Source organism: Peromyscus californicus, unplaced genomic scaffold (assembly GCF_007827085.1).
Source record: "Peromyscus californicus insignis strain IS unplaced genomic scaffold, ASM782708v3 Scaffold_3__1_contigs__length_106647218, whole genome shotgun sequence".
Lineage (NCBI taxonomy): Eukaryota > Metazoa > Chordata > Mammalia > Rodentia > Cricetidae > Peromyscus > Peromyscus californicus.
Window position 1 is genome coordinate 7,669,934 of NW_026294551.1, and position 24,600 is coordinate 7,694,533.

The window sequence follows — 24,600 nt, forward strand, 5'->3', positions numbered from 1 at the left end:
AGGCACAGTCTGCAGTGACCTTTCATCTGCCTGGTTCTTCTGCAGATCTCGGGCAGGGGCTGCTGTGCCAGCCCAACTCCAAGACCAACAGAGCCGCGTCAGGCCACGCCATGACGACGATGTCCTGTGGCCCAGAGTTACTACCCTCTGGAGTGGCCATTTGAAGCCCCCACTTCTTCAGAGCTCAGATTTCGCCTAGTAAAGGAAGAGAGGGACCATGGTTGCTCCTCTCGATGCCCCTATAGGTACTTGGGGGACAGTTGTCTGGTCCCAGTCCTCCAGCCTGGCTACTTGGATTTCTTGTGCAACTAGACCACCCACCAAGGGCTTTCCTCTTACACACCAGGAAACTGAAAAGATAGACCAACATATACCCCCAAAACAGCTATTGCGCCCACTCTGGGGACCGGTGCAAGTCCTAGAACAGCAAATGATCCAGTCTAAGGCCTGCTAGTCTGGGGAGGACACACTGAGTGTTTCGCTTTGACTGTGATTTTCATGAGTGCTCTTTTATAAATCTGAAAGGTCATCACTCCTGTTTTACAGATGAAAGGAGTCTGGGCCAAGGTCAAATGAACTGTGTAAGGCCACAGTTAGTAAGCACCCTTTGATTTCTATACCATGCATAGAAATCTCCACTCGGCAGAATCACTTCCTGCTACAAGGGTAATTGAGTCTCGGAGACCACCTCTTTGAGACTGCTGGTACCCACCCCCTCAATTACTGACACCCCAATGGGACCCACCCATCCCCACCTCTGTCCATTAACAGCTACCTTTCCTCAATGAGGATGAGGTCAGAGCCACATGGGGCCCAAGGAGGATGAGGTCAGAGCACTCTGGCTGGTGCAGACGCTAAATAATTCATGGTGCTGCTGTAAGTGGGGGCCGTAGCTTCCTGGAGGACCCAGCATGGAGACAGCAGACAGGAAGTCTGTTTAGTAGCCCCCTGAGCACAACCTTGGCATGTCCTCTGCGGAGCTAGAGAAAGTGCTGGTCTTGATGAGAATGTTCATGTGGTGAGAGCCGGCAAGACACCTAGACTTTCCACTGCCATCTCATCTGTGAGGAGCCGAAGTGCTCATGAACTAGCACAGGGCCAGGAGAGCCAGTTGGGTGTGGCCATGACAGGGCCCCTTGGCCTGGGGCAGCTGTGATCATCCCCCAGAGTGCCTTTCTGTGAACAAAGCATTTTATGAAAATGAAGGGAGGGGGTGAGAGGCAGGCAGGCCAGCTGACAGACACCCCAGAATGCCTTAGAAACATACAGGAACACAGAGGCGTTAAGCCCTCGCAAAGAAAGGGCAGTCATTTAATTCCGAGTAGTTACAAAGTTGAACCCCCATTTACATCCACTGTAGGATTTAACAGTGTTGGTGTGACATCTACCAAGGGACTGGCCTGTGAAGGATGAACTTGAACCAGGCCTGGGCCTTCTCATTGTCTCCCATTCAAGGCTTGAGTGTGATACGGCGCTGCTAACTAGGAGGCCCCCAAACCTCCTAAAAATGGACTTCTCACTGGAACCAGAACTGGAAGACGCAGGGTAAGTAAGTACCATGGGTACTTCCTGCATCCAGGCAGAGCTGCATCTTCCAGGAGCCCATCACCCCTCAGCTGCAGCTGCAGTAAGGACTTGGGCTATAAACGCAGCCACAGCCACCACAGGCTGCACACCTAGGCATCTAGTGCTTTGGGAGTCCTGAAAGACGACTTAAGACAGCAAACTAGTCCCTTGCTCGATGGGACAGATCTCAGAGCTCTAGATCAAGGACAGTGTGAGGTGCATGGAGACCCCCTTCCTTTGTGTGTGTGTGGGGGGGGGGGGGCTTGAATAGTGTATTGCTCATAGATGGAGCATCCTCATTTCAACAGAGAGGTCAAGCCAGGAGAAGTCACATTTGGAGGTGTAGTCCCACTCCGTGGGGACCTACTACCCAATGATAAAAGGCACTGGCTGCTAGGGGCTGCATGGAAGCCATGGACTAAGCGTGAGGCACCTTCCTGGGAAACCTCTACCTCAGCACTACGTAGAGCTGTGCTAAAGGCCAGGCTCCAGGGCACACTTGGGGAGGGCCTGGAGGAGGCTCTGTCTGGTACCCAAGAGTAGAACAAAGGATGATGCTGTGGAGATCTTGTCCCCAGGGTCTGGTACCATGATCATCTCAGTCATGGGTGCCAGCAGCTCGCAGGCCCGGAAATGGCCCTCTCTGACCTGGGTGGCCTTCAGGTTCCTCAGGTGCATGTCCTAAGGCCAAGGACACTAGAGGTTCCTCTAGTGATAAAAAGCAGCAGGGCTTGTCCAGGTGTCCCAAGGACATCTGCTGCCCAAGCTGAGGTAGAAACTTAGACATCTTCCCACAAGCAATCTCCAGTCCTGGACCCCACATCCCACCAGCCCGACATAGGAAAGGTTCAAATCACCCTGAGAATGCAGCCCTGACTCCCGCCCACTGTCTCCTAAGGGTGCTCCCCAGACCCCAACCACGTATGTCCAAGTAGTCCCAGCAAGTACCTCCAGAATCTACAAGATCCAGGTAATTCCACCTCGGCACCTGTCTTAGAAGCCATCCTGGGAGCCGGCACAGAAGCCAAAAGCAGACTGGGGAGATGCGGCCAGGGGGTTAACCGAGGTACATAAATAATGCAAAGCTCTAAGCAACACAGGGGCCGCCAGCTCTTCCACTCTTATGTGGGGCTCTCTGTGCGGCAGTGCTGGACCACGGGAAAGCTTGCCCAGTTGGGACAAGTGTTGTAATTCCCATCCCCAGTGCTGATGGGCAGCGGGGAGGGCAGGACAGGCAGAGAGAACGGCCTTGCCCTGGTGAGGGGACACAGCTCACTGAAGGTAGGGTAGACGCAATCCAGGCACAAAGGTGCCGGGACCCGGGACCCTCAGGTCATGAGAAACAACCTGCCCAACCTGGGCTCTGCTCCTCGCCTGTGACCTTCCACAGTCTGGAAGATGGCAGAAGGCCGTGAGTAGGGCAAGGGATGACTTCTGTGTGGCTTGTCTCTGGAGACTCAGAGATGCATCTGGCGGGCATTGTGTGACACACTGATGGGTTACCAACACGGCCAAGAAGGTCCAGTGTCAAAACAGTGACATCACACACCTGATGCTCACAGCGGAGCAACAGCCACCTGGAGAACCACATGGGGACGCAGACTCCGTGCCTTGGGGGATGTGTGAAGGCAGGAGACCGGAGTCAGCAGTTAGTTCCCTGTCGCTGCAGTCACATGGGGACCGGGAGGCTGGGATGGGCAAGAGGGCAGATGATCCTATGAGCACCAGTCACATGCGTCAGGTCTGTCCCCAGGTCCCCACTCAGTCCAATGCTTCCGACTGGTAGCCTCTGGTCCCTCCCAGCTCCAAGGACAAAGGTGGGTAAACTGCTGGGCCCTGCTCAGCTGGATGCAGAGCAATGAGGGTATCCGGATGAGGTGTGGTCCAGGGAAGAGGGCATCTACCATCTCGTTTTGCTTTTCGGGGACTGATCCTAAAGTAACCAGAAAGAACAAGAGTCAAACGGGACGGACTCTACTGCTCACAGTCCAAGTACTGGATTGTACTTAAAAAAAAAAAAAAAAAAAAAAAAAAAAAAGGCTCACCCTTCCGGGAGTGAGCAATCTAAACATAGAAGTTTGGAAGAAGTCTGGAGTTTTCTGCCAACAACCTTTCTCTCCCTTTCAACAAAAAAAAACGATTCCCCCCCCCCACCCCTCTTACAACTGGTGTCGGAAAATAGCTTCTGGCTAATCGGAGACAAACATCCCCAAGCCTGGGACGGGAAGGCTCTCAAGTCTTGTTGAAGGACCTGGAGCTGACCTCCAAGGGTCAGAACATCGTCCCATGCAGAAGGGACAGAGGCTGCTCAGAGCCCAGGACACTGGTCTGGCTTATCCCAGGGAGAGCCAAGGACAAAAGCTGGGGCAGTCAGTCTGTCCAGTCTTGGTTCAGCCACCTAGAGGCTCTGTGGCCTGACTGAGTCACTTTGCTTATAAAAGGGGTTGGGACAAACACCCCTAAGAGCCTACAGAACCCTGAAGAGACAGCATTCTGAGATTTCGGCTCTGGAAATGAAGGGAAAGACTGGTCCCCATCCTGCCCCACCCCCCCACCACATCCTACCCCACCAGCCATAGAGATGAGCCTGAGCAGCTGGGGAAAAGATTTTACTGTCCCCCAAATTCTAAGTACATGGATGCTGTGACCGCTGAACTAACCAGGATATGGCCTGGCCTGCCTGTCTTTGTGAACTCACATTATAAACAGCTCAGCCCCACTCTGAGCCATCCCACTCATGCTCTGAAGCATGATCTCAGAGCTTGGGACAGAATGGTCACTGGTCTCATCCTCGAAAGTAGGCTAACCTCCTATGGAGAGGCCAAGATGAGCTGACCCCCTCTGCACCCCTAGAACTGCCCACTGGTGGGTCTGCCCACTGGTGGGTTCTGTCTCTGAAAACAGCCACGGGAGAAGACGAGACCCTCGGGAAAGCTGCTGCCCAAGTTGCACACTTCCAGGTGTGGGTCCAGACAAGAAGGACCCAGATGCTCATTCTGATGGCAGTTAATGGCAGACACACTAGAGAGCCCTGTCCCGGAGGAGGCACCAGCCCCTTACCACAGGAGACACTAGAAGCGTCAGCCCCAAGAGCTGGACGTGAGGAGGAGAGAGAGTGAGTGCACTCACTGATCCGCCATGGAGAAAGGAAAGAGTCACAGGAGGTGAGAACCCAGTCAGAAACCACAAGCCCAGAGCAAGAGTTAATAAAGCAATCATGTGTTTATTAGGCACCCTTGCTCCTCACAGAGGAGCAGGATCCAGCCCAAGGCATCCTCTCTGAGCTCTCTGGAGGCTGCAGGTGTCACCGGAGAGTGTAGGCATGAGACCAGCCACCAACCCAAGCAGAACACTATTTGGATAGAGCAGATCGCCAGAGGTGGCCCTGGCATGAAACAGGGCAGGCGCCTGGACTCCACAAATACTGAGAGGGAGGGGGCCCCCCACGACACCCACCCAAACATTGGCAGATCAGGGGATCTGACCCTGAGGCATAAGCTACCCTGAGCCAGTGAGGGAGAAGGGAGCCACAAAGCACGGTGCCCCTAGTGGTCCCTCACCCAAGCCGGGTCCTGAGTGCCCTCTCCAAATCCACCCACTTCCACCTGGCCACAGCTGCTGCCTTAGTCCCACACGTAGGGATTTCTAAAGACCTGAGAGATCTTGCTGTCTTTCGGTGGTGTGGCCACCTGGTGGCTCTGGACCACGTACATGTCTTCAGCTCGCAGGGTTGAGTTGGCACTGCCCATCACCTGGCTGTTGGCGGTGGCCCGTGGGAGGATGACGTCATAAGCGCCTTCGGACTGGAAGGAAGAACAGGAGGTCTCACAGTCGGGGGAATCAGGAGCCAGGTTCCGCCAGGGCAAAGGCACACACACTCAGCTTCCTGCAGGGCTGTGCTTGCTGGCTCCCACCTCTTGACCCTCTCCCAACGCCCCCCCCCCCATGTCTGGGCCCTGCTGGCAGGATAAGATGGATGACTCTACCTCTAGAAATAGAGGACTGGCCTTCTGAGCACTTCGGGGTGTCCCGAAGGAGACCCTGTCTCTGAGTTCCTGCTTCTAGTTCCTCGGGGAAACCTCTGATCAGCGGCATTAAGCTGTTACTGCATGACTGGTACCACTCACAAGCTCCCTTTCTCCAAGTGTCTTACCTGAGTCCCCAAAATGTCACTACAACACTCAGTACCCTTCTGGTAGGTCCTGGTCCATATAACTCTGGCTTAGGAATCTGGCCCCAAATATTCTACCTGGAAGGAACGTGAACCCCTGGGGTGGTCCCGCGGGCCTTATCACCATGTAAGACAGATGTTACCACTAAAGCCCCAAGGCTCCCAGGACCCCAAACCAGCAGATATGGGTGACCCTCCCACGTGTGGGGGGATTCCCACTTCCAGGAACATCCAACCACTCCCTGCCATCTAGGACACTTAGATCTGGGAGCTTCAACATGGGAACACACCAGAATTAACAGGACTGTTTGTCAAGCCTTACGCCTAGTTGAGCTCCAACTCCTAGCTAGTCCCCACCCTGAGATAGGTTGACAAATGTTTAACTGCAGCGATGGGAAAGCCTGAAGTTCCCTGGAGATCTGCCTTGGGGAGTGACTCCCTTTTAGGTGGAACCCAAGCTACCAGGTGACCTCAGTAGCCCCCACCCCCAGGTTACCAACAACAGAAGTCACAATAACCTGTTCCACCTCAGACCCAATCTGCATTTTAAGCAAGTTCTCAATCGCTGCTCACTTTGGTGGTCTGAGGACCATGGTGTGAGAACTAAGCAGAAATAACAGACCCGTCCAGCTCACCCTCCAAACCGGGAGAGAGGCTGGGGTGGTTCCTGTGGACAAGGTTCAGAGGCTGGACGCAGAGAGGTAGCCTCTGATCATGGTGTGAATGGAAACTACTCAGCTCTGCTCCAGGCTGCAGCTTCACACTTGGTGAGAGGAAAAGAGCTGGAATTGGAAGTCTCAGACACACCAGCCATCCCCTGCTCCCAGCTTGGGGGGCGGGGAAGGGATGGGAACAGAACCCTGCTGACCTCCTGGCTTCCTGTTCCCAGAATCCTGCCAAGGCAGGTCGCTGACCTCTCTGGCAACCACTGCCAGCAGGGAGGAACATATATAGAGTTGGAATCTAATCCACCTCCTTCCTGTTCCCACCGCCCCCTAACTAATGGAGTACTGGTTCCCAGAGCCCAGGGGAGGTATACGGTCAAGACTAGTTAGCCAGGCATAGGGTCTCATATAGCCCAGGCTAGTGGTGCAAGCTGTAGCCAAAGATAGCCCTTGATCGAGCCGTTGAGCTTCCTGCTTCTGTCTCCCAAGTGCTAGGATTATAGGTACATGCCACGCAGCTGTGGGCAGTGCCCAGTGATGCAGGGCAGGATCCACTGCAGTGTACTAGAGCCCTGGGTTGGCAGGGTTGATGTCCCAGGAGAAATTCGCCATACCGCAATGCCTCTGTCCATCCATACACTCACTGCCTGTACAGTCTCTCTACCAGCAAATGAGGCTGAGCTCTGTGGCTTTCATCCAGGTCACTGGCACCTGAGGGATCCACTCACCGGGCCTTTGTGCATCAGGGCCATCTCAGTGGGCTGGTACACACTGGTCAGCAGCTGCCCATTGTAGCCACTGTAAGGTGACACGGGTCTCTTCGCTGTGGGTGAAAAAAGAAGCTCAAATTTGAAGATTTCTGGACTGTTGTCTCCTGCTTTGACCCACAGCCCAAGCAACTCTCCTGGGCGTAGGGAAATGGGGGTCCCTAGGGCCCTCTCGTAACACGCGACCCAAGGAGTGGTGACCTGAGAGTGAGCTGTGGACCTGGGCCCCCCTCTAACGCCTGGTGCTCTTTTGTTTAGATGTACAAAAGACTGCTGTTTGGATCCCTGCATTGTGGGACTCACACACACACACACACACACACACACACACACACACACACACACACACCAGTCATCCCCCGCCCCCCGCCCCCTCCCCATAGCTCAGGAAAAACACACTGTCAGCAACCTTCACATCCTATCCGCCCTCAGGGCCAGAGGCCAGGAGGGGCACATGAGCCTTCGGGCTGCTTTCCAAGACGGCCAGCCTCTAGTTCCTGCCTCTACCACTATGCACCCGCTGCCAGGAACAAGGGGAAATACAGCTGAGACCCCACAGCTTTGTATGCGTTCATGTCCTCACAGGGCATGGGTGGCTGCTGGTGCCACCTTGTAGCCATGCAGGGCCCAGCCAGGGAGACTCGGTGCTCAGTCCATCCTGGGCCCCTGGCAAGTACTCAGAGAGTTTTGTAGCTGCCGCCTGCACCTTCTGCTGTGGGTTTCCCATCTGATCCACCCTGCTGGGCACCTCTGGGGTATCTGGGAGCTGCTGATTAGCCTTGGGGCCCAAGAACAGGCCTTCCCGAGGAGGCCAGGTATACAGGATTCAGCTGACTTCTGCTGAGCTCAGGGACCACAGCCTGTGCAGGATTCCTAAGTGCTGAGCTCGTGCTATTGATTTTTCCATTTTGGAAAAAAAAAAAAAAAATGAAATAAATAAAAACATAGAGCCCAGGAGTTACCTCCATGAGAAGAAAAAGACTAAGAACTCTCCGGCCTGACAAAGGTGTACTGCATTAAGAGCAGCGTGGGGACAGGGCCTGCCGCTCCTCCCAGCACCTGCCCAGGTCTTCTGTCTCTCTGGCTTCCTTAGTGACCCCCTCCCTGCACATTCAGTGGTCCACTCTGTGTGCCAGAAGCCACCCCAGTGTGGGGACAGCAGTCATCTCCAGGGAGTAAGATCACAGACTGCGTCCACAAGAGCAAGGGTCACCAATTTCCACAAGGCAGGAAGTATGAGGGCCACACAGTGTGCACAGAAGAGCCTAGGATTTGTTTCTAGAATGTCCATTGCCTCTAATTGAACTTCTGTCGGAGATCCCAGAGCCGGCATGTGATCATCAGGCTGCGTCTAAAACCCCCAAATATCTTACCCACAGTTGGGGTCCAGCAGAGTGCTGGTCATGCCTGAGGGAGCTGCAGCTTGTGAGTCTCAAACCCACAAGGTCTTAGCACAGAGCCCAGCAAAAGCAGGTATCCCATAAATGCTAGTATTCCTTACAGTAAACAAAAGTGCTGCTGAGGTCACTGTGGGTCATCAGAAATGGTTGTTTGTGGTGCTGGAGACTAAACCAGGGGCCTTGGGCCTGCTACACAAATGTTCTACCCCTGAGCTACACGCTCCATCCCTGACTGCAGGGGCTTCAAGCAGCAAGCTGCAGACATTCACAAGACCTTCCATTTTTCTCAATGGCTCCCTGCCCTGCAGGAAAAGACACGGTGTAAAGGACGGCTCAGCCAGGTAAGGGCGCTTGCCACCAAGCCTGACACACTGAGTCTGATCCCCAGAAGCCTCACGGTAGGAAGGAAAAGACTGACTGAATAAATAAATGTAATTTAAAAAAAACAAAAGCTGGAAATGGTGACGCATACCCACGATCCCAACAACTGGGAGAAGGAAGGACCCATTGGAGACCCAGCTTCAGCGACTTAGTGAGTTAAAGCTCAGCCTCAGCTACACGAGACCCTGTCTAGTCTCACACACAGACACACCTGGACACACACACACACACACACACACACACACAAGGATATACACAACACAACTCCCTTGCCACACCTGAGGCTGGCTCATCCATGGAAAATGCCTTGTTCTCCACGAACATGCTCTGGCCCGTCTGCTCTTTCAGGATGGTCTCGTAGCCCACGCCGCGGGTAGGGTACATGTCCCCCTGGTAGCTCTGTTCTGGGCTGGGTTTGGTCACCTGGGAGACCTCGGGGATGACATAGAAGAGGACAAAAGTCCAGGCATTGGCAGCGAGGGCAATGGCCAGGGTGGGGTCATCCCAGGTGGGGCTACGGTGCTGCTTATTGCCATAGGTGTACATGACAATCCATACCACCCAGATGGCAATGGAGAGGGACGTGGTGAGCAGCACAAAGACCCCGTGCTTCCGCCAGCGCTTAAAGCGGCCACACAAGGTGGGCCAGGCTCCTAGGAAGGCTCCCAACAGTAGCAGCATGACGTAGATGAGTGCCATGACAAAGTCCATGTTGGCAATGGCACAGGGGGAGGTCATGGTCCAGTCGGCACTGCCACTGCCATTGCCCAGAGGGCCAGCCTGGCCACCTCCCCGTACCAGGGTGATGATCAGCCACTCGGTGTTGATGATGACCTCCACAAGGGTGAGAAGCAGGGCCACAGTGAAGATCACCCAGCCCCGGGGCCCGTGGTTCTTCCGGGCTAGGAAGTTAAGGGCAAAGACATGGGCTATCAGGCAGGAGAAGCAGATGGCAAACAAGACCCCAAAGAGGAAGCGTCGAGAGGCGCAGGTGGAGAAATCAGGCTTTACCACGCAGGCAAACACAAGGCAGAAGAGGCCCAGGGTGCCCAGCAGGAAGAACACCTGGGTCCCCAGGAGGCTCCGCTTCTTAGTGTCCTGCACAAATGGAAGGCTGGCCACAAGGATGATGGTGAGCACAAATGTTGTGATGATGCCTGCCCCGGCCACTGCCTCCAAGACGATGCCCCAAGCCCCGGAGCGGTCACAAAGGTTGTAGTAGATCGGATCCAGGTCTGGGCTGCAGCCAGGTGGGGCATGGTTCTGGGCCCAGGCCCCTGGAAAGAACAGAGGCAGTCCTAGACACATCAGCAAGGTGTTGTGGATGGCCATCCTGGCTCCCAGGCCAGGCTTCAGCTGGGTCCCTAGAGACAGGAATAGGCAAAATCAGTTCCAGTCAGACATCAATGAGGGTGGTATTGCTTCCCCCATCCTGAACAAGAGTTGTTTGGAACACGCTCTTTTTTGTATTTTTAATTTTAAAAAGATTATATTTGGGGGCTAGAGAGATGGCTCAGCAGTTAAGAGCACTAGCTGCTCTTCTAGAGGTCCTGAGTTCAATTCCCAGCAACTACATGGTGGTTCACAACATCTACAATGAGATCTAGTGCCCTCTTCCGGCATGCAGGCAGAACACTGTATAATAATAAATAAAATACATCTTTTAAAAAATTATATTTTATGTGTATGGGTGTTTTGCTTGCATGTATGCCTGTGCGTGCCTGGTGCCTGTGGAGGCCAGAAGACTGTACTGGATTGCCCAGAATTGAAGTTAGAGATGGTTGTGAGCCACCATGTGGGTGCTGGAGAACTGAACATGGGTTCTTTAGAAGAGTAGCAAATGTTCTTAACCACGAATTCATGAAAGTTTATCAACTGAGTCAACAAATGAGGCTCATCTGTCATTCCTGATCCTTAGTTTGTTTGTTTGAGACAAGGCTTCTGTATAGCAGTCCTGGAACTTGCTTTGTAGATCAGGCTGGCCTTGAACTCATAGAGATTCTCCTGCCTCCTGAGTGCTGGGATTAAAGATGTGAGCCATCACACCCAGCTGTCATCCCTATTCCTAACCATGGAAAAGAAGAAATTTCTTTTCTTAACTGCTAGAGAGATGGCTCAGTGGTTAAGAAGACTGGGTGATCTCCCAGAGGACCCAGGTTTGAATCCCAGCATCTACATGACGGCTCACAACAGTCTATGACTCCAGTCTTAGGGTGTAGCACAAATCCTAACTGGCCTTAATAATAAAAACCTGGAGTCAGATATAGGGCAAATGCTGAAAGATCAGAAAGACACAGGAGCAAGCCACAGCCACCACCTCTTACCTTGCCAACTCCTCAGCCTGAAAGAGACTGAGCTCCTGTCTCCTGCCTCCTCATATTCCTCTCTCCAGCCAGCAATATCACTTCCTGTCTCCACCTCCCTAGTGCTGGGATTAAAGGCATGAGATCCCAAGTGTGTGTGTGCCACCACTGGCTCTGTTCTTTTAGACTGGATCCATCTTGTGTAGCCCAGGGTGGCCTTGAATTCCTGATCTTCCTGCTTCCTCCTCCCAAGTGCTGGGATTAAAGGTGTGTGCCACCACTGCCTGGCTTCTACGGTTATCTAGTGGCTAGCTGCACTCTGACCTCCAGGCAAGTTTTATTTGACAGAACACAAAGTATCACCATACCAGGGGATCTGAGTCTGGTCTCCTCAGGCACTGCACAGACAAGGTGCACAGATATATATATATATGCAGACAAAACACTCATACACATAAAATAAAAATAAACCTTGGCGTGGGGACCACCAATGAACTTTCAGTGCCCTCCTTAACCCATCAAAACCTGCATTTAAATATTCTTCGAGCATAGTACCACTTAGCACTGTCCTTTCTGCCTTGGGACTTTCAGGTAAGACACTGTGCCCCTCAACTAAGTCCTGGAAATGACAAAGTCCAGGCCACTATGAGGGCTATTCTTGTCAACTTGATGACATCTGGAATGAACTAAAACCCAATGGCTGGGCATACCTGTGGGGGATTTTTTCTTAATTAAACCATTTGAGGTGGGAAGACCCACCTTTACTCTGGGCCACACTTTCTGCTGGTAGCCTACATGAAGGACATGGAAGAAGCAGGTTCCCTCTTTGCCTGCTTGCCCTCCCTCTCACTGGCAAGACCAGCTCTTCGATGGCAATAGAGCACACTTCTTCGGGACTCCAGCACAAACTGAAGACCAGCTGAGACATCCAGCCTCAAGGACATTCTGAACAACTACTGGATTCTTGGACCATCTGTTGACAGACAGCCATTGTTGGGCTAGTTAGACCACAGCCTGTAAGCCATATGTATATACTCATTCTATAAGTTCTGTTCTTCCAAGAACCCTGATACAGCCACTCAGCCATGCATTCCTCCATTCAACGCACTTAACCAGCACCTACAGCAGGAATAACCTACAGCTCGAAAGAAAATAGTTGAAAATTAGTTTCTCAACTCTTCTAGTTTGCTTTCTGTTGCTTCGGTAAGAGGAAAGGGTTGGCCAGGCAGCATGCTTTAAAAAGAGCAATGGGAGCCAGGTGGTGGTGGTGCACACCTTTAATCCCAGCACTCGGGAGGCAGAGCCAGGCGGATCTCTCTGAGTTCGAGGACAGCCTGGTCTCCAGAGCAAGATCCAGGAGATGTAAGGCTTATGTCCTTAATTACGTCATTAGCCTGCTACGGCGTGCCCTCTGTGCCCTCTCTTTTCCGTATTGCCTCTCCTTCCGTATTCTCTCTCCCTCCCTCTCTCTCCCTCCCAATAAAGCTCCAGAAAGGTAACCGTGGCTCGTGATTCTTCCGCCACCCCAGCATCCAGTAGTCAGCATGGCCATGGTGGCCAGCCATGAGTGCCGCCGCTTAACCAGCAGGAGAGGCACCAAAACTACACAGAAGAGAAATCCTATCTCAAAAAAAAAAAAAAAAAAAAAAAAAAAAAAAAGAGGAAAGGGTTTATTTGGCTTACAGGTCACAGTCCATCATCAGGGGAAGCCACGGCAGGAACCTGGAGACAGGAAATGAAGCAGAGCCCATGAGGGAATGCTGCTCAGTGGTTTGTTTTCCTTAGTTTGTTTACAGACCCTTTTCTTACTTACTTACTGTTTGTTTATTCATGAGATGGTCTTGCTACGTAGCCCAGGCTGGCTGGAACTTACCACATAACCCGAGCTAACTCTGACTCAGGCATAGGTTACCAAGACTGGCTTCTGGTTTTTTCACTTTTAGTGCTAACTTTCCTCTTCAGACTCTAGAGTTCATTGTCTAGTTCAGTACTAAAGACAAGGATAACATAAATGGATTCAGGGTGGAGAGATGACTTAGAGGTTAACATCACTGGCTGCTCTTCTAGAGGATCCAGGTTGGATTCCTAGCACCTACATGGTGGCTCACATCCATGTGTAACTCCTGTTCCAGGGAATGTGACACCTTCTTCTGGCCTCTGTCAGCATCAACTATGTAGATGGTGCACAGACACACATTCAGACAAAACATTCACACACAAAATAAAAATAAAGTAAATCTCTTAAAAAGAAAACAAACAGCCGGGCGGTGGTGGCACACGCCTTTAATCCCAGCACTAGGGAGGCAGAGCCAGGCGGATCTCTGTGAGTTCGAGGCCAGCCTGGGCTACCAAGTGAGTTCCAGGAAAGGCGCAAAGCTACACAGAGAAACCCTGTCTCGAAAAACCAAAAAAAAAAAAAAAAGAAAACAAACAAACACCCAAGAGCTGGGTGTGGTGATGCACACCTTTAATGCCAGCACTCAAGAGGATCCCTGTTGAGGCCAGCCTGGTCTACACAGAGAGCTCCAGGCCAGCACTACACAGAGAGAACCTGCCTCACAAAAGCTAAACGTAAAATAAGCACACACACACACACACACACACACACACACACACACAAATCAAGAACCAGGCAAAGACAACAAGACCCCAAGAGATTGATCTTTAATGGAAGACTTTAAGACACTGTATGCAGTGAAATGGGGGGAAATGGCCTATTTATTAACATCAGACAGGTAATCTCATCCAGTAAGATCATGCACTTGCTCACTGTAACCCTACCAAATGTTGCAGATTTGTGCCAAAGAAGAAAGTCAAAGCTGGCTGCCCAGAACAGCTTCCCTGTGTAAAGGGAAGGGTGTCACGGGTTAAGAGAAATTCAAGATCAACTCTTTGGGACTAGGGTGGTGGAACTGTTCCCTGATGTGCGTAGAAAGTTCTAGGTGCCATCCTTAGCCCCACTCCCTGCCCCGCCCCAAAAGAGACATACTTTGTGAGTTTTCCATTCAAAGCTTAAATTGACGTAGAAATTGTAGTAGTTTGAATAAGAATGGCCCCTCAGGCACCTGTATTTGAATGCTTGTCCCCCACTGGTGAAACAGGGAAGGATTAGGAAGCGCAGCCAGGTTCGACTAGGTGTGTCACTGCGGGTGGGATTTAAGTTTTCAAAAGACCAGGCCTTTCTAAATCAGCTCTCAGTGCCTCTTGAAGATAAGGATGTGAGCTCTCAGCTACTGCTCCAGCCCCATGCCTGCCTGCTGCAGTGATCCCCATCATGCTCTTGGACTCCAGTTCTCTGAAACTGTAAGCAATCCCCCAATAAACGCTTTCTTCCATACGTAGCTTTGGTCCTAGAAAGACAGAGATCTAACATAGGACATTCAAACGCTCTAAAAGAGACCATTAACAAAGCCCCAAATTCCCTCACATGCAGAACCTCTGTGTATGGTCACCCGACATGTTCAAGAAACTAGTTGTAGCTGGGCAGGCATGGTGGGGCATGCCTTTAGTCCTAACACTTGAGGGGAAGAAGTAAGTGGGTCTTTATGAGTTCAAGGACAGCCTCGTCCATATAGTTAATTTTAGGCCAGCAAAACTATATGGAGAGCAAAAAAGAGATTAAAAAAATAATAACAGAAGCTGGGTGGTGGCACACACCTCTAATCCCAGCACTTGGGAGGCAGAGGCAGGCAGATCTCTGTGAGTTTGAAGTTAGCCTGATCCAGGACAGCCAGGACTACACAGAGAAACTCTGTCTTGAAAAACCAAAATAAACAAATAAACAAATTTTGAACAGATAAATAAATAAAAGGAGTATCTCTCCTACCTAACCAGGGCGAAGGTCCCTGAAGCCGGCAATCGAACTTTCCTTGGATGACAGCGTCCACTAGTGGCTAGCAAAGGCATGGCACTACCTATGTTACTAAATGCTTTCTCCACCAACGCCCAACTTGTAAATAAAGTTATTATTCAGTTTGAGGCAGGGCCTTGCTACTCATCCCTGGCTGGTCTCAAAGGTATGGCAATCCTCCTGCCTCAGCTTTCTGAGTACTAGGGACATAGGCTTGAGCCACCACTCCTGGCTAATTTCTAAGATGCACACAAAATGCCAAGTCTCATTTGATAGAAAACTTCCGTCCATGACTGATAAATGCAAAGTCACTAAATCAGAGGAAAATGACACACGGTATGATGGTTAGTTGACTTGGCAGGATCTAAGAGTCCAGCCTGGGCATCGCTGTGAGAATGTTTCTACGTTAGGTTAACTGAGGTGAAAATGTGGGCGGTGCCATTCCCTGGGCTGGTGTGTCGGAGGAGAAAGCGGAGAGTTAGCCAAGTGGGGGGGGGGGCATTCCTCACTCTCAGCTTCCTGACTGCAGATACAATGTGACCAACCACCTGGAGTTCCCGCTGCCATGACCAAAACAAGCCTCTCCTCCTCAAGTGGGCTCCTTCTCAGTTGTTTTGTCACAACAGGAAAAGTAACCAATACACAAATTTAAATAAATTGACATAATAAAGATAATCAATTTCCATGTTTTCTTGCCCCACCCCCCTTTTACCTTAAAAAAAAATTGTGTATGGGTATTTTGCCTGCATATATGCCTATGCAGTGCCATGGAGGGAAGAAGTGGCTGCAGCCGGAGTTACAGGTGGTTGTGAGCAGTCATGTTGGTGCTGGGAACTGAATGGGTACTCTGGAAAAATAGCTCGTGCTCTTAACCACCAAACCATTACAGTAACCCCTTTTCCCCTTTGCCTTTCTATTTATTTTGGGAGTCTCAAATGATAGCCCAGAATAGCCTCAAATGTGTGGCAATCCCTCTGAGTGCTAGAATTACTGTACTTTAAGCCATCCCAGCTTTTGCCCCTTGAAAAAGTTGTAGGGCCCAGCATGGTGGCACACACCTGTAATCCTGGCACTGCAGAGGGGGGGCAGGAGGGTCAGAAGTCCAGATCCTTGGCTACACAGTGAGCCAGACATCATCTGAGCCACAAGAAATCCTGTCTTAAAAAAAAAAAAAAGGAAGAAAGAAAGGCAGGGAAAGGAACAACGCCAGAGATATGGCTCAGTAGTTAAGAGCACTTTCTACTCCTACAGAGGACCTGGGATAGGTTTCCACATAGCAGTTCACAACCACCTGTAACTCCAGTTCCTGGGGTCCAACACCCACTTCTGGTCTCCACTGCTCTTACATGCACACGGTGCACATACACTCCCACAGGTATGTACATAAAAATAAGTAAGTAAAATAAAAATCCATGTAGTAGGGGGCTGGAGAGATGGCTCAGAGGTTAAGAGCACTGGCTGCTCTTTCTGAGAACCCGAGTTCAATTCCCAGCAACCACATGGTGGCTCACAACCATCTATAATGAGATCTAGTGCCCTCTTCTGGCGAGTGTATACATAATAAATAAATAAATAAATAAATAAATATATTTTTTAAAAAAAATCCATGTAGCTTAAGCCATCTCAGTTACTTCCTGCTTTTCCTAGGTTACCATCTACCTTTAACTCCTAAAACTAACATGCATGCTTAAATAAGTTTATAGTTGTTTTCCTAAATAAGTACCATTGTAAAAGCTAGTTGCTCTCCATTTCTAATGCAAAAGTTCACTTCCCCTGCACCGAGACTCTGGTATATTGGTAAATCAATAAAGTGTCACTGGTATTTACAAGTACTGGGAAGAGAAGAACCATCAGAGTTAATGGGTAAGGAGTCATACCCAGCCACCCGAGAGATAATTCACTGGTAACAATATCATAGGATCCTAAACGTCCAATGTTTCAGCAAACAGACAATAGCTAGAATTTGGGGTACAGCTAGAAATTTAGAATGAAACACTGAGAACAACCAAGAAGCATGTGCCCCGTGGAGGGTTTCTCACCCTACTTTTCTGGGCCAGATCCTAGTTTAGAGCAAGCAATTGGGACCAGGGCACTGCTTGGTGGTACAATGTTTGCCTACTTATGTGAGGGCCCTGGGTTCAATCCCCAACACTGGGAGAGGAGTAGGGATATAGAACAGGTAATGATTCTGAGTCTGCCAGTATTTACTATACATCTAGGGAGACAAAGCCCGATTGCTTTTAGAGTTCTGGAAAATGCAAAGATGGACAAACATAGTCGCTCGCCTGATGCTAGCTAAGGTCTAATAGAGATATGATAGGTATGCAAAAAATGACGCAGATGAATACGCTACACATGGGACAGAATTTCCCTGTATGAGGTGCTCCAGGAAGACGGAGAGCAAGGGAGCAATAAGAAAGGAGACAAGGGCAGACGACCTGGTCTAAAGCACCTCACTGGGCATTAGGGATGTGGCTCAGTGGTGCAGTACTTGTTGAGCATGCATGAGGCCTTCACTCTGATTCCCCCAACACCTCCAAAAAAGGGGGAGATGGATCAGTCAGCCAGTGCTTGCTGTGTAAGCAAGAAGACCTAAGTTTGTATCCCCACCTCCCACACAGAGAGCACAGCACAGAGGCATGCACCTGTAATCCCAGCTCGGGAGGTGGAGACAGGAGGATTGCTGGGGTTTGTTTGGCCAGCCAGTCTAGCGGAATTGGTGAGCTCCAGGTTCAAGTGAGAGATCTTGTCTCAACAAATAAGGTGGACCCACGCAGGGATACTGTAGAGTGGGAAGAACGTTCAGAGTCAGAGGATGGGAGGAGCGCTGTGAGATGCCGTCTTACGGACATGAGACGGCCACTGTACCCATGAACTCACCGGAGCTATTATTACCCACACAAGGTCAAATCAGCCAGATCGGTCAATATTCCAACAGGCTCGGTGGATTATTAACAAAAAAGGGGAAGAACACGAAGTGGGGAGAGGAATGTACCAGAGGTGCCTGCAGGGAATGGGAGGCAGGAGTTGGGGGTTCTTGGGGGAACAGGGAGTCCATGTGATCAAGATGTACTGTTTACATGTATGAAATTGTCAAAGAATAATTAAGATATGTATGTATATTTGTATTTGAGAGATTCTTGCCACCCTCTCCCACCATACCCCCCTCCCCCCCGCTACAAATCTAAGGACAAAGGAGATGTAGGAGGAGAGGGTGCCACAGGTTACATTACAGGTTTACATCTGATAACAGCCAGGTCATCCCAAGACTGAGGATGTAGGTCAGTGTGAGCATGTTCCAGTACAAGGTCCTGGCTTCCTTCCCCAGGGAAGAAGAGGAAGAAGGCGGAGAAGAAACACACACCTCTGCTTGGCTAGTCCCCGGCACCCCCACAGACACTGGGGCCAGGATTAGGGAATGGTTACAATCCTGTACTATTTCCTCTTGCCTTTGCTACGAAATGACCAGCTTCCGCCTTGACCTGATCCTTCAAATCTCACCTCTGTCACTAAATCTCCAGTGTGGAAAATTGGGCTGCCCTGAAATGTACCGTTTCCACCCTAAAATGCCCCATTTTTCTGCTCCCACAGAAAACAGAAGGAAGGGCAGATGGGGAGATGGAAACATAGTCAGGCGGGAAAACTGGGACAGCTGGGCTGGACTCTCGCCTGTGTAGGACAGAGGCCTTGGGCAAGCAGGAGAGTTGAAGAAAGCCTGGCGGGGTGCGCACATCTTTAATCCCAGCACTTGGGAGGCAGAGGCAGCAGATCTGAGTTCAAGGCCAGCCTGGTCTATGTAGTGTGTTCTAGGATGAACAGAGCTACATAGTGAGACTCTGTCTCTAAAAAACACCCCAAAACAACAAAAAGATAGTTGAAGAGAAGAAAGCACATTAGGACACAGACCAGTCTTTCAGTCCAGGAGTACATATTCAGCCAGATTTATTTTGATTTTTTATGAGTATGAATGTTTTGCCTGCATGTCTATATATGCACCACATATGTGTTTGGTGCCCACAGAGGTCAATAAAGGGCATCAGATCCCCTGGAACTGAAGTTATAGATGGTTTTCAACCGCCACGTGGGAGCTGGGAACTGAACCCAGGTCCTCTGCAAGAGCAGCCAGTGCTCTTATGCACTGAGCAGGTTCTGTAGCCACCTACTGCTTTTTAAGATGGTGGCTAAAAGGTAGACAGGAGAGGCCAGCTCTGCCTGGGGGCTCTGAAATAGCGCTCTGTGTATCCACCACCTGCTGTGGGCGGTCACACACCCTGCATTTAGACTCAACCTCTTGAGGCCTGACCTTTTGAATCATGTGACCCATCTCCCCTAAGTCAGTGGTTCTCAACGCAGCAACCCTCAGTACAGTTCCTCATGTTGTGACCCCCAAACATAAAATTATTTTCATTGCTACTTCATAACTATAATTTTGCTACTGTTACGAATCATAATGTAAATATCTGTTTTCTGATCTTAGGTGACCTCTAGGAAAGGGTCGTTTGACTCCCCTGGGTTGAGAACCACCGCTCTAAGTCTTCAGGGGCTGGCAAGGTACTTGGTGTTATTCTCTGTAGTTTCTTCTACTCCTTGACACAGTAACCGTGTGAAACCCATCTGTTAAAGGACACAGTACCCTGCCGGGCGGTGGTGGCGCACGGCCGGGCGGTGGTGGCGCACGCCTTTAATCCCAGCACTCGGGAGGCAGAGCCAGGCGGATCTCTGTGAGTTCGAGGCCAGCCTGGTCTCCAAAGCGAGTTCCAGGAAAGGCGCAAAGCTACACAGAGAAACCCTGTCTCGAGAAAAAAAAAAAAAAAAAAAAAAAAAAAAAAAAAAAAAAGGACACAGTACCCATCTTTGCCAGGAATGGGACAGGGCCTCCTGCCCTAGAAGCCTTAACAGCCCACAGTCAAGGCTCCACTTCAGATTATTTTCTGGATAAAAAGGCTTTTAACTTCATCTCCCTGGAATCGGTCATACAATTTTTTTTTTCAAGATAGGGTTTCTCTGTTTAGCTGGGGCTATCCTGGAACTTGCTTTGTAGGCCAGGATGGCCTCAAACTCACAGCAACCCACCTGCCTCTGCCTCCCGAGTGCTGGAATCAAAGTCGTGTGCTACCTTGGCCACAATTTTTTTTTTTTTTTTTTTGGTTTTTTCTGAGACAGGGTTTCTCTGTGTAGCTTTGGAGCCTGTCCTAGAACTTACTCTGTAGCCCAGGCTGGCCTCAGACTCACAGAGATCCGCTTGCCTCTGTCTCCTGAGTACTGGGATTAAAAGAATGCACAACCACCACCACCACCAGGCTCCATACCAACACTTTTTTTTTTTTTTTTTGGTTTTTCGAGACAGGGTTTCTCTGTGTAGCTTTGTGCCTCTCCTGGAACTCACTTGGTAGCCCAGGCTGGCCTCGAACTCACAGAGATCCGCCTGGCTCTGCCTCCCTAGTGCTGGGATTAAAGGCGTGCGCCACTACTGCCCGGCCCCCATACCAATATTTTTAATTACCTCGGAAATCAGCCTTTCTCCAGGGCCAGCTTCCTACCCAGCCCCCAACTCTGGTGGGAGGCAGTGCACTGAGTTCCCAAATCCTCTTTCTCCGTTCTGTCTTCAGGTGAAGCAGAGAAGCCTTGGCAGGGCTGGTGAGCTGAGACTGCCAGCCCTGACTGGTTTTAAGCAGTTACAGGTGAGGCAGTAGACCTTCACCTTCTCACCTTTCCAGAAGAACATCCCCTTGATCGCCCCCATCAACATCCACACTCACACTCACCCACACACACCCCACGGTGGGAAAGAAGGCTGCTTGGGAGGAACAAGGCTACAGAGTAAGACACGAGCCAAAGGCCATGACCACCTACAGCCCCATTGGATGGAGCAAGGAAGGGCTCAGCCAGGGACACCACAAAGCATTCTTCTTCCTCCCTGGCTGCGTCCCCTCAGTAGCTGACCTGGAAAGATGGATGGACACTTAGCCAGCCTTCCCTCAATCCTCTCATCCACCACTTCCTCCTGTTTTCTCAGTCTCGGGACAAGTCCTGTTGTCTCAGCCCTCTGACCAGAAGGCTGGCCAACGAATCCGGTAAGAATGGACCTAGGGAGATGCTAATGTATGGAAGGACTCACAGCCCAGCCCGTTTACTGTCCCCCGTCCCCCTTTCATAACCAAGAGTGGGTAACTGGACCAAAATACCCTAACATGCGGAGTCCTAGAAGCCTAGAAGCAGTCAAGGGTCTGCTTTCCACTTTGGAATGTGCCCTACCCCCATCCCTAACACCACTCCCCTCCCAGCCACATAACAGACTATGTTTGGGGGAGGGGGGGCTCTCCGGGAGTACAAAGCCACGCTTCTATAAATCCTCATGTCTGTACTTCAGGATCAAGATCATGAAGTCCTAAGTGATTTAGAACTTTGTACGTGTAAAAGTGTGGGCGTGAGGTGGAAGCGGAAAGCGCTCTGGAAAAACCAGGGGCGAGTAAGGGGTGGGATCCAGAGCTTAGGCCTCCACAAGGAGAGGCGCCGCAGGCCTCTGAAATTCCAAACTTCCCGCGGAGAGACCAGGAGCCCTCGCCTCCCGATTCCAACCAGACTACTAGGTCTCCGCTCGCGCGCCCCTGGAAGTCTGAACCGAAAGAGCAAGGAGCCAGGCTCGGTTCCTCCCATTCCCTCGGGTCACAGAAACCTGCCTTCCCCACGCACCGCAGCAAAATGAGGAAAAGGACGCCAACCTACAGTCACAGTCAACCGTGGCCTCCCACAGCGTGAGTAGGTAGAGGGACACCTCTCGGACACTCGGATCGTGGAGTCCTTCCTTGGCCGTTCACCTCCGGACGCAGCACCCGGCTTTCCTGACTCATTAAGTCCCCAGCTGGCTCGGGTTTGGAAACTTTCTGCGAACTTGCGGAGTGGGTGCAATCGTCGCCCGCCTCTCGGGTTCCCACCCCGAGCCTGGCCCTCGCCCTCTCCCAGCCAGCTGGACCCAGATCTTCCGGCTTGCCGATGGCGAGGGCGGAGCGCCGAGGCAGCAGTCCTTACCTGGGACTCGCAGCCAGCCGGCTTCGGCGTCGCGCTGAAAGCCAACTTTGGCCCCAGGCAGAGCGCCGGCAGGCGTAGGAGGGACTCAAAGAAGGGCGCAGGGCCAGAGCCTGCTCCAGTGACCAGGCCTGGGCAGAGGTGCAGGGCCTTCCTCCCCGGGACCCCGGACTGAGCTGGGTGCGCTCGATGGCTCGCTCTCCCGCCCTTCTCCCCCGGCGCAGCGCTCCCTTCTCTCGGCCAGGGTGGGCCGGGCTGCATCACCGTGACATCACCTCCATTCCTGGCGCTCCTCCGGCGCCAGCTGCGCTCCAGGTACTAGCGATCCTCATCCCCAGTAACAAAGCGCGCCTGGCCCTGCACCCTCGGACTCACCTCCAGGCTCGGCCGCTGAGCTCTTTCGAGCTGGGAAGAGAGATCCGAGTTTCTGGCCAAGCTGGAGTGTGGGTTGTTGCTGTTTACTGCCACGCCCCCGTACGCGGGCGCGCGCTCACTTGCGCGTACTCACTTTCTGGACTCGCCTTTCTCTCCCGAAAGCGGTTCGGGGGTGCAATCCAGCACACTTCTTGGTTGCATCTCCCAGCGATCGCACGCACCCACAGACGCTCAGTGGCCACCTTGGCGAGTTTCCCCGTGACAGACACCCAGCCTTTGTCACTTTCGTCCTGGCTTTCCCATGAGGCACATGCCTGGCACAGTTCGCTGCTCCCCGCTGGAGCGAGGCGCACACTCAGACGTAAAGTCCGTCTTTGTCACGCCTTCTGCGCCCCCTCCCCTCTCGAGCTTGCACACGTGGACACAGCACACACTGAGCGCCCCCCTCTTTCATGCGTGATCCTCCCGGGAGAGCCCAGTCTCCAAGATCATGAGGAATGCCACGGCGTATGCCCCTAACTCTGTGGACTGAGCCCAGAACCCCCAGCGGGTTATTGGCCAGCATCTTCGTAGGCCTGACTACCCCGCGCCCGAGTTTCTCTCATCGCGGGTTCCCCTCCCCGCGTCCCGGTTCCCTGTGGTGACCTGTCCTAATTAGCCTTCTCAGTTTTGTTCCCGAGGTACAGTGTTCAACGCTATCCCTGTGGTCCCTGCGCTCCTGACCACATTGTTCCTGACTCCGAGTCCGGCCACTCCTGAAGTCAGGGGACCTTTCCACGAATTCGGATTCCCCTGAACCCCACCCCCACTCCCTGCCGGGGTGGATCCACCAGTTACCACCCTTTCTTCTCCAGCCCCAGGAATCTGCTGAAAAGAAACCGCAGAAATAGGGAAACGAATCCCAGCAGAGGCCTCTCTGGCCCAGTAAACAAGAGATTTTTTTTTCCGGCCACTTTCCCTGGGGCTTGAGATCCCTCGGGAGTGGCCTGCGCTGTCCTTGGAGCACTGAGTGGGTCTGATTGGATTGCGCTGTATCCCCGGAAGGGACAAATCGCAAGAGCAAGAGGTTGTTGGGTCTGACAGGGGCCCTGGAGACGCTGGAGAGGGCAGGGCGTCGGGTCTCAGGGTGCGTGTTCTCGTGATGCCGAGTTGCCTGGGGGATCGCCAGGAGCGCGGTCGGAGCCAGCCGGTGGCAGGGCAGGCGGCAGGGCGTGTTTGCTCAACCCTGAGCGCCCTCGAGGGGGAGGGGGAGGCAGCTAGTTACAGGCGAGGGGATAGCCAGGTAGAGGAGGGCAGGGAGCTGGTGACCCGTACCTCCCCGGCTGGCTGTGTGTTTGCGTGCCTCCATCTATGACAACCTGGAGTCTAAACTCAATGAATCACCCGGAGTTGCCGGAGCGATAAACCTCAGGCCGGTTCCTCCCCTCGCACACAGCTCTGCTCTTTTCTGGCTCTGGGAGGAATGTTTGCTTAGGAGGGGGCGGTGGGGACTGTGGGGCCCAGGATTTCTAGAACCCTGAATCCTTTTCTGTGCCTTGCCGCTTCTGGCCGGTCTGGGGAATGTGGCAAAGCCTGAACTATTTCAGTGGGTGGCTGCTGCAGGGGTACCTTCTCCCACTCCCAAGTTCACCTCCCACCCCAAGGTTAGGGATCCAGTGAGTGCTCAGGTGTCAGGGCTTGAACGGCGCAGGCAGTTGATGCCCACGCTAGCTAGAAAGGCAAACATACTGGTTAGACCTAAGTGAGCGAATGAGTCGCCCTGGCCTCTGCCTGCTTTTCATTAACTAGGCGACTGATGCCTAACTCTGCTGAGATGGCTCATTGGCATATGTGAGACGCCAGTTAAGGGAGCCGGTGGGGGGCAGGGAGCCAAGGAAAGGAAGTGGTCCAAGACTGGTGGCAGGACCCTGCAAACCATCTCAATTTTCCTTCTCTCTTCTCTTTTCCCTACAGCCTCCAAAACTGTGACTATTTTTGCCAAGCATAGCAGCTCACACCTGTAATTCTAACACTTGGGAGGTAGAGGCAGGAGGATCAGGAACTCAAGGTCATCCCAAGACCACCCTGGACTACACAAGATTCTGCCTCAAAACAAA

The 24,600-nt window shown here is 52.0% G+C and overlaps 1 protein-coding gene across 5 annotated transcripts; it reads right to left on the bottom strand.

The window, feature by feature from the left end:
• Window positions 1-1,279: 1,279 nt before the first annotated feature.
• On the bottom strand, window positions 1,280-23,622 carry Gprc5c (G protein-coupled receptor class C group 5 member C). 5 transcript variants are annotated; one of them, XM_052758333.1, is made up of 5 exons: window positions 22,505-23,622; window positions 9,229-10,314; window positions 7,131-7,225; window positions 5,278-5,369; window positions 1,280-3,499 (listed from the first exon to the last, which is right to left on the bottom strand). In XM_052758333.1, the coding sequence occupies exons 2-5, from the start codon at window positions 10,280-10,282 to the stop codon at window positions 3,328-3,330; spliced, it is 1,413 nt and encodes a 470-aa protein (XP_052614293.1). In that variant the 5' UTR covers window positions 10,283-10,314; window positions 22,505-23,622; the 3' UTR covers window positions 1,280-3,327. The 5 variants fall into 5 exon arrangements, with proteins under 5 accessions (XP_052614293.1, XP_052614294.1, XP_052614295.1 ...); XM_052758334.1 differs by lacking the exon at window positions 22,505-23,622 and adding an exon at window positions 22,133-22,484; XM_052758335.1 differs by lacking the exon at window positions 22,505-23,622 and adding an exon at window positions 12,937-12,957.
• Window positions 23,623-24,600: the final 978 nt, after the last annotated feature.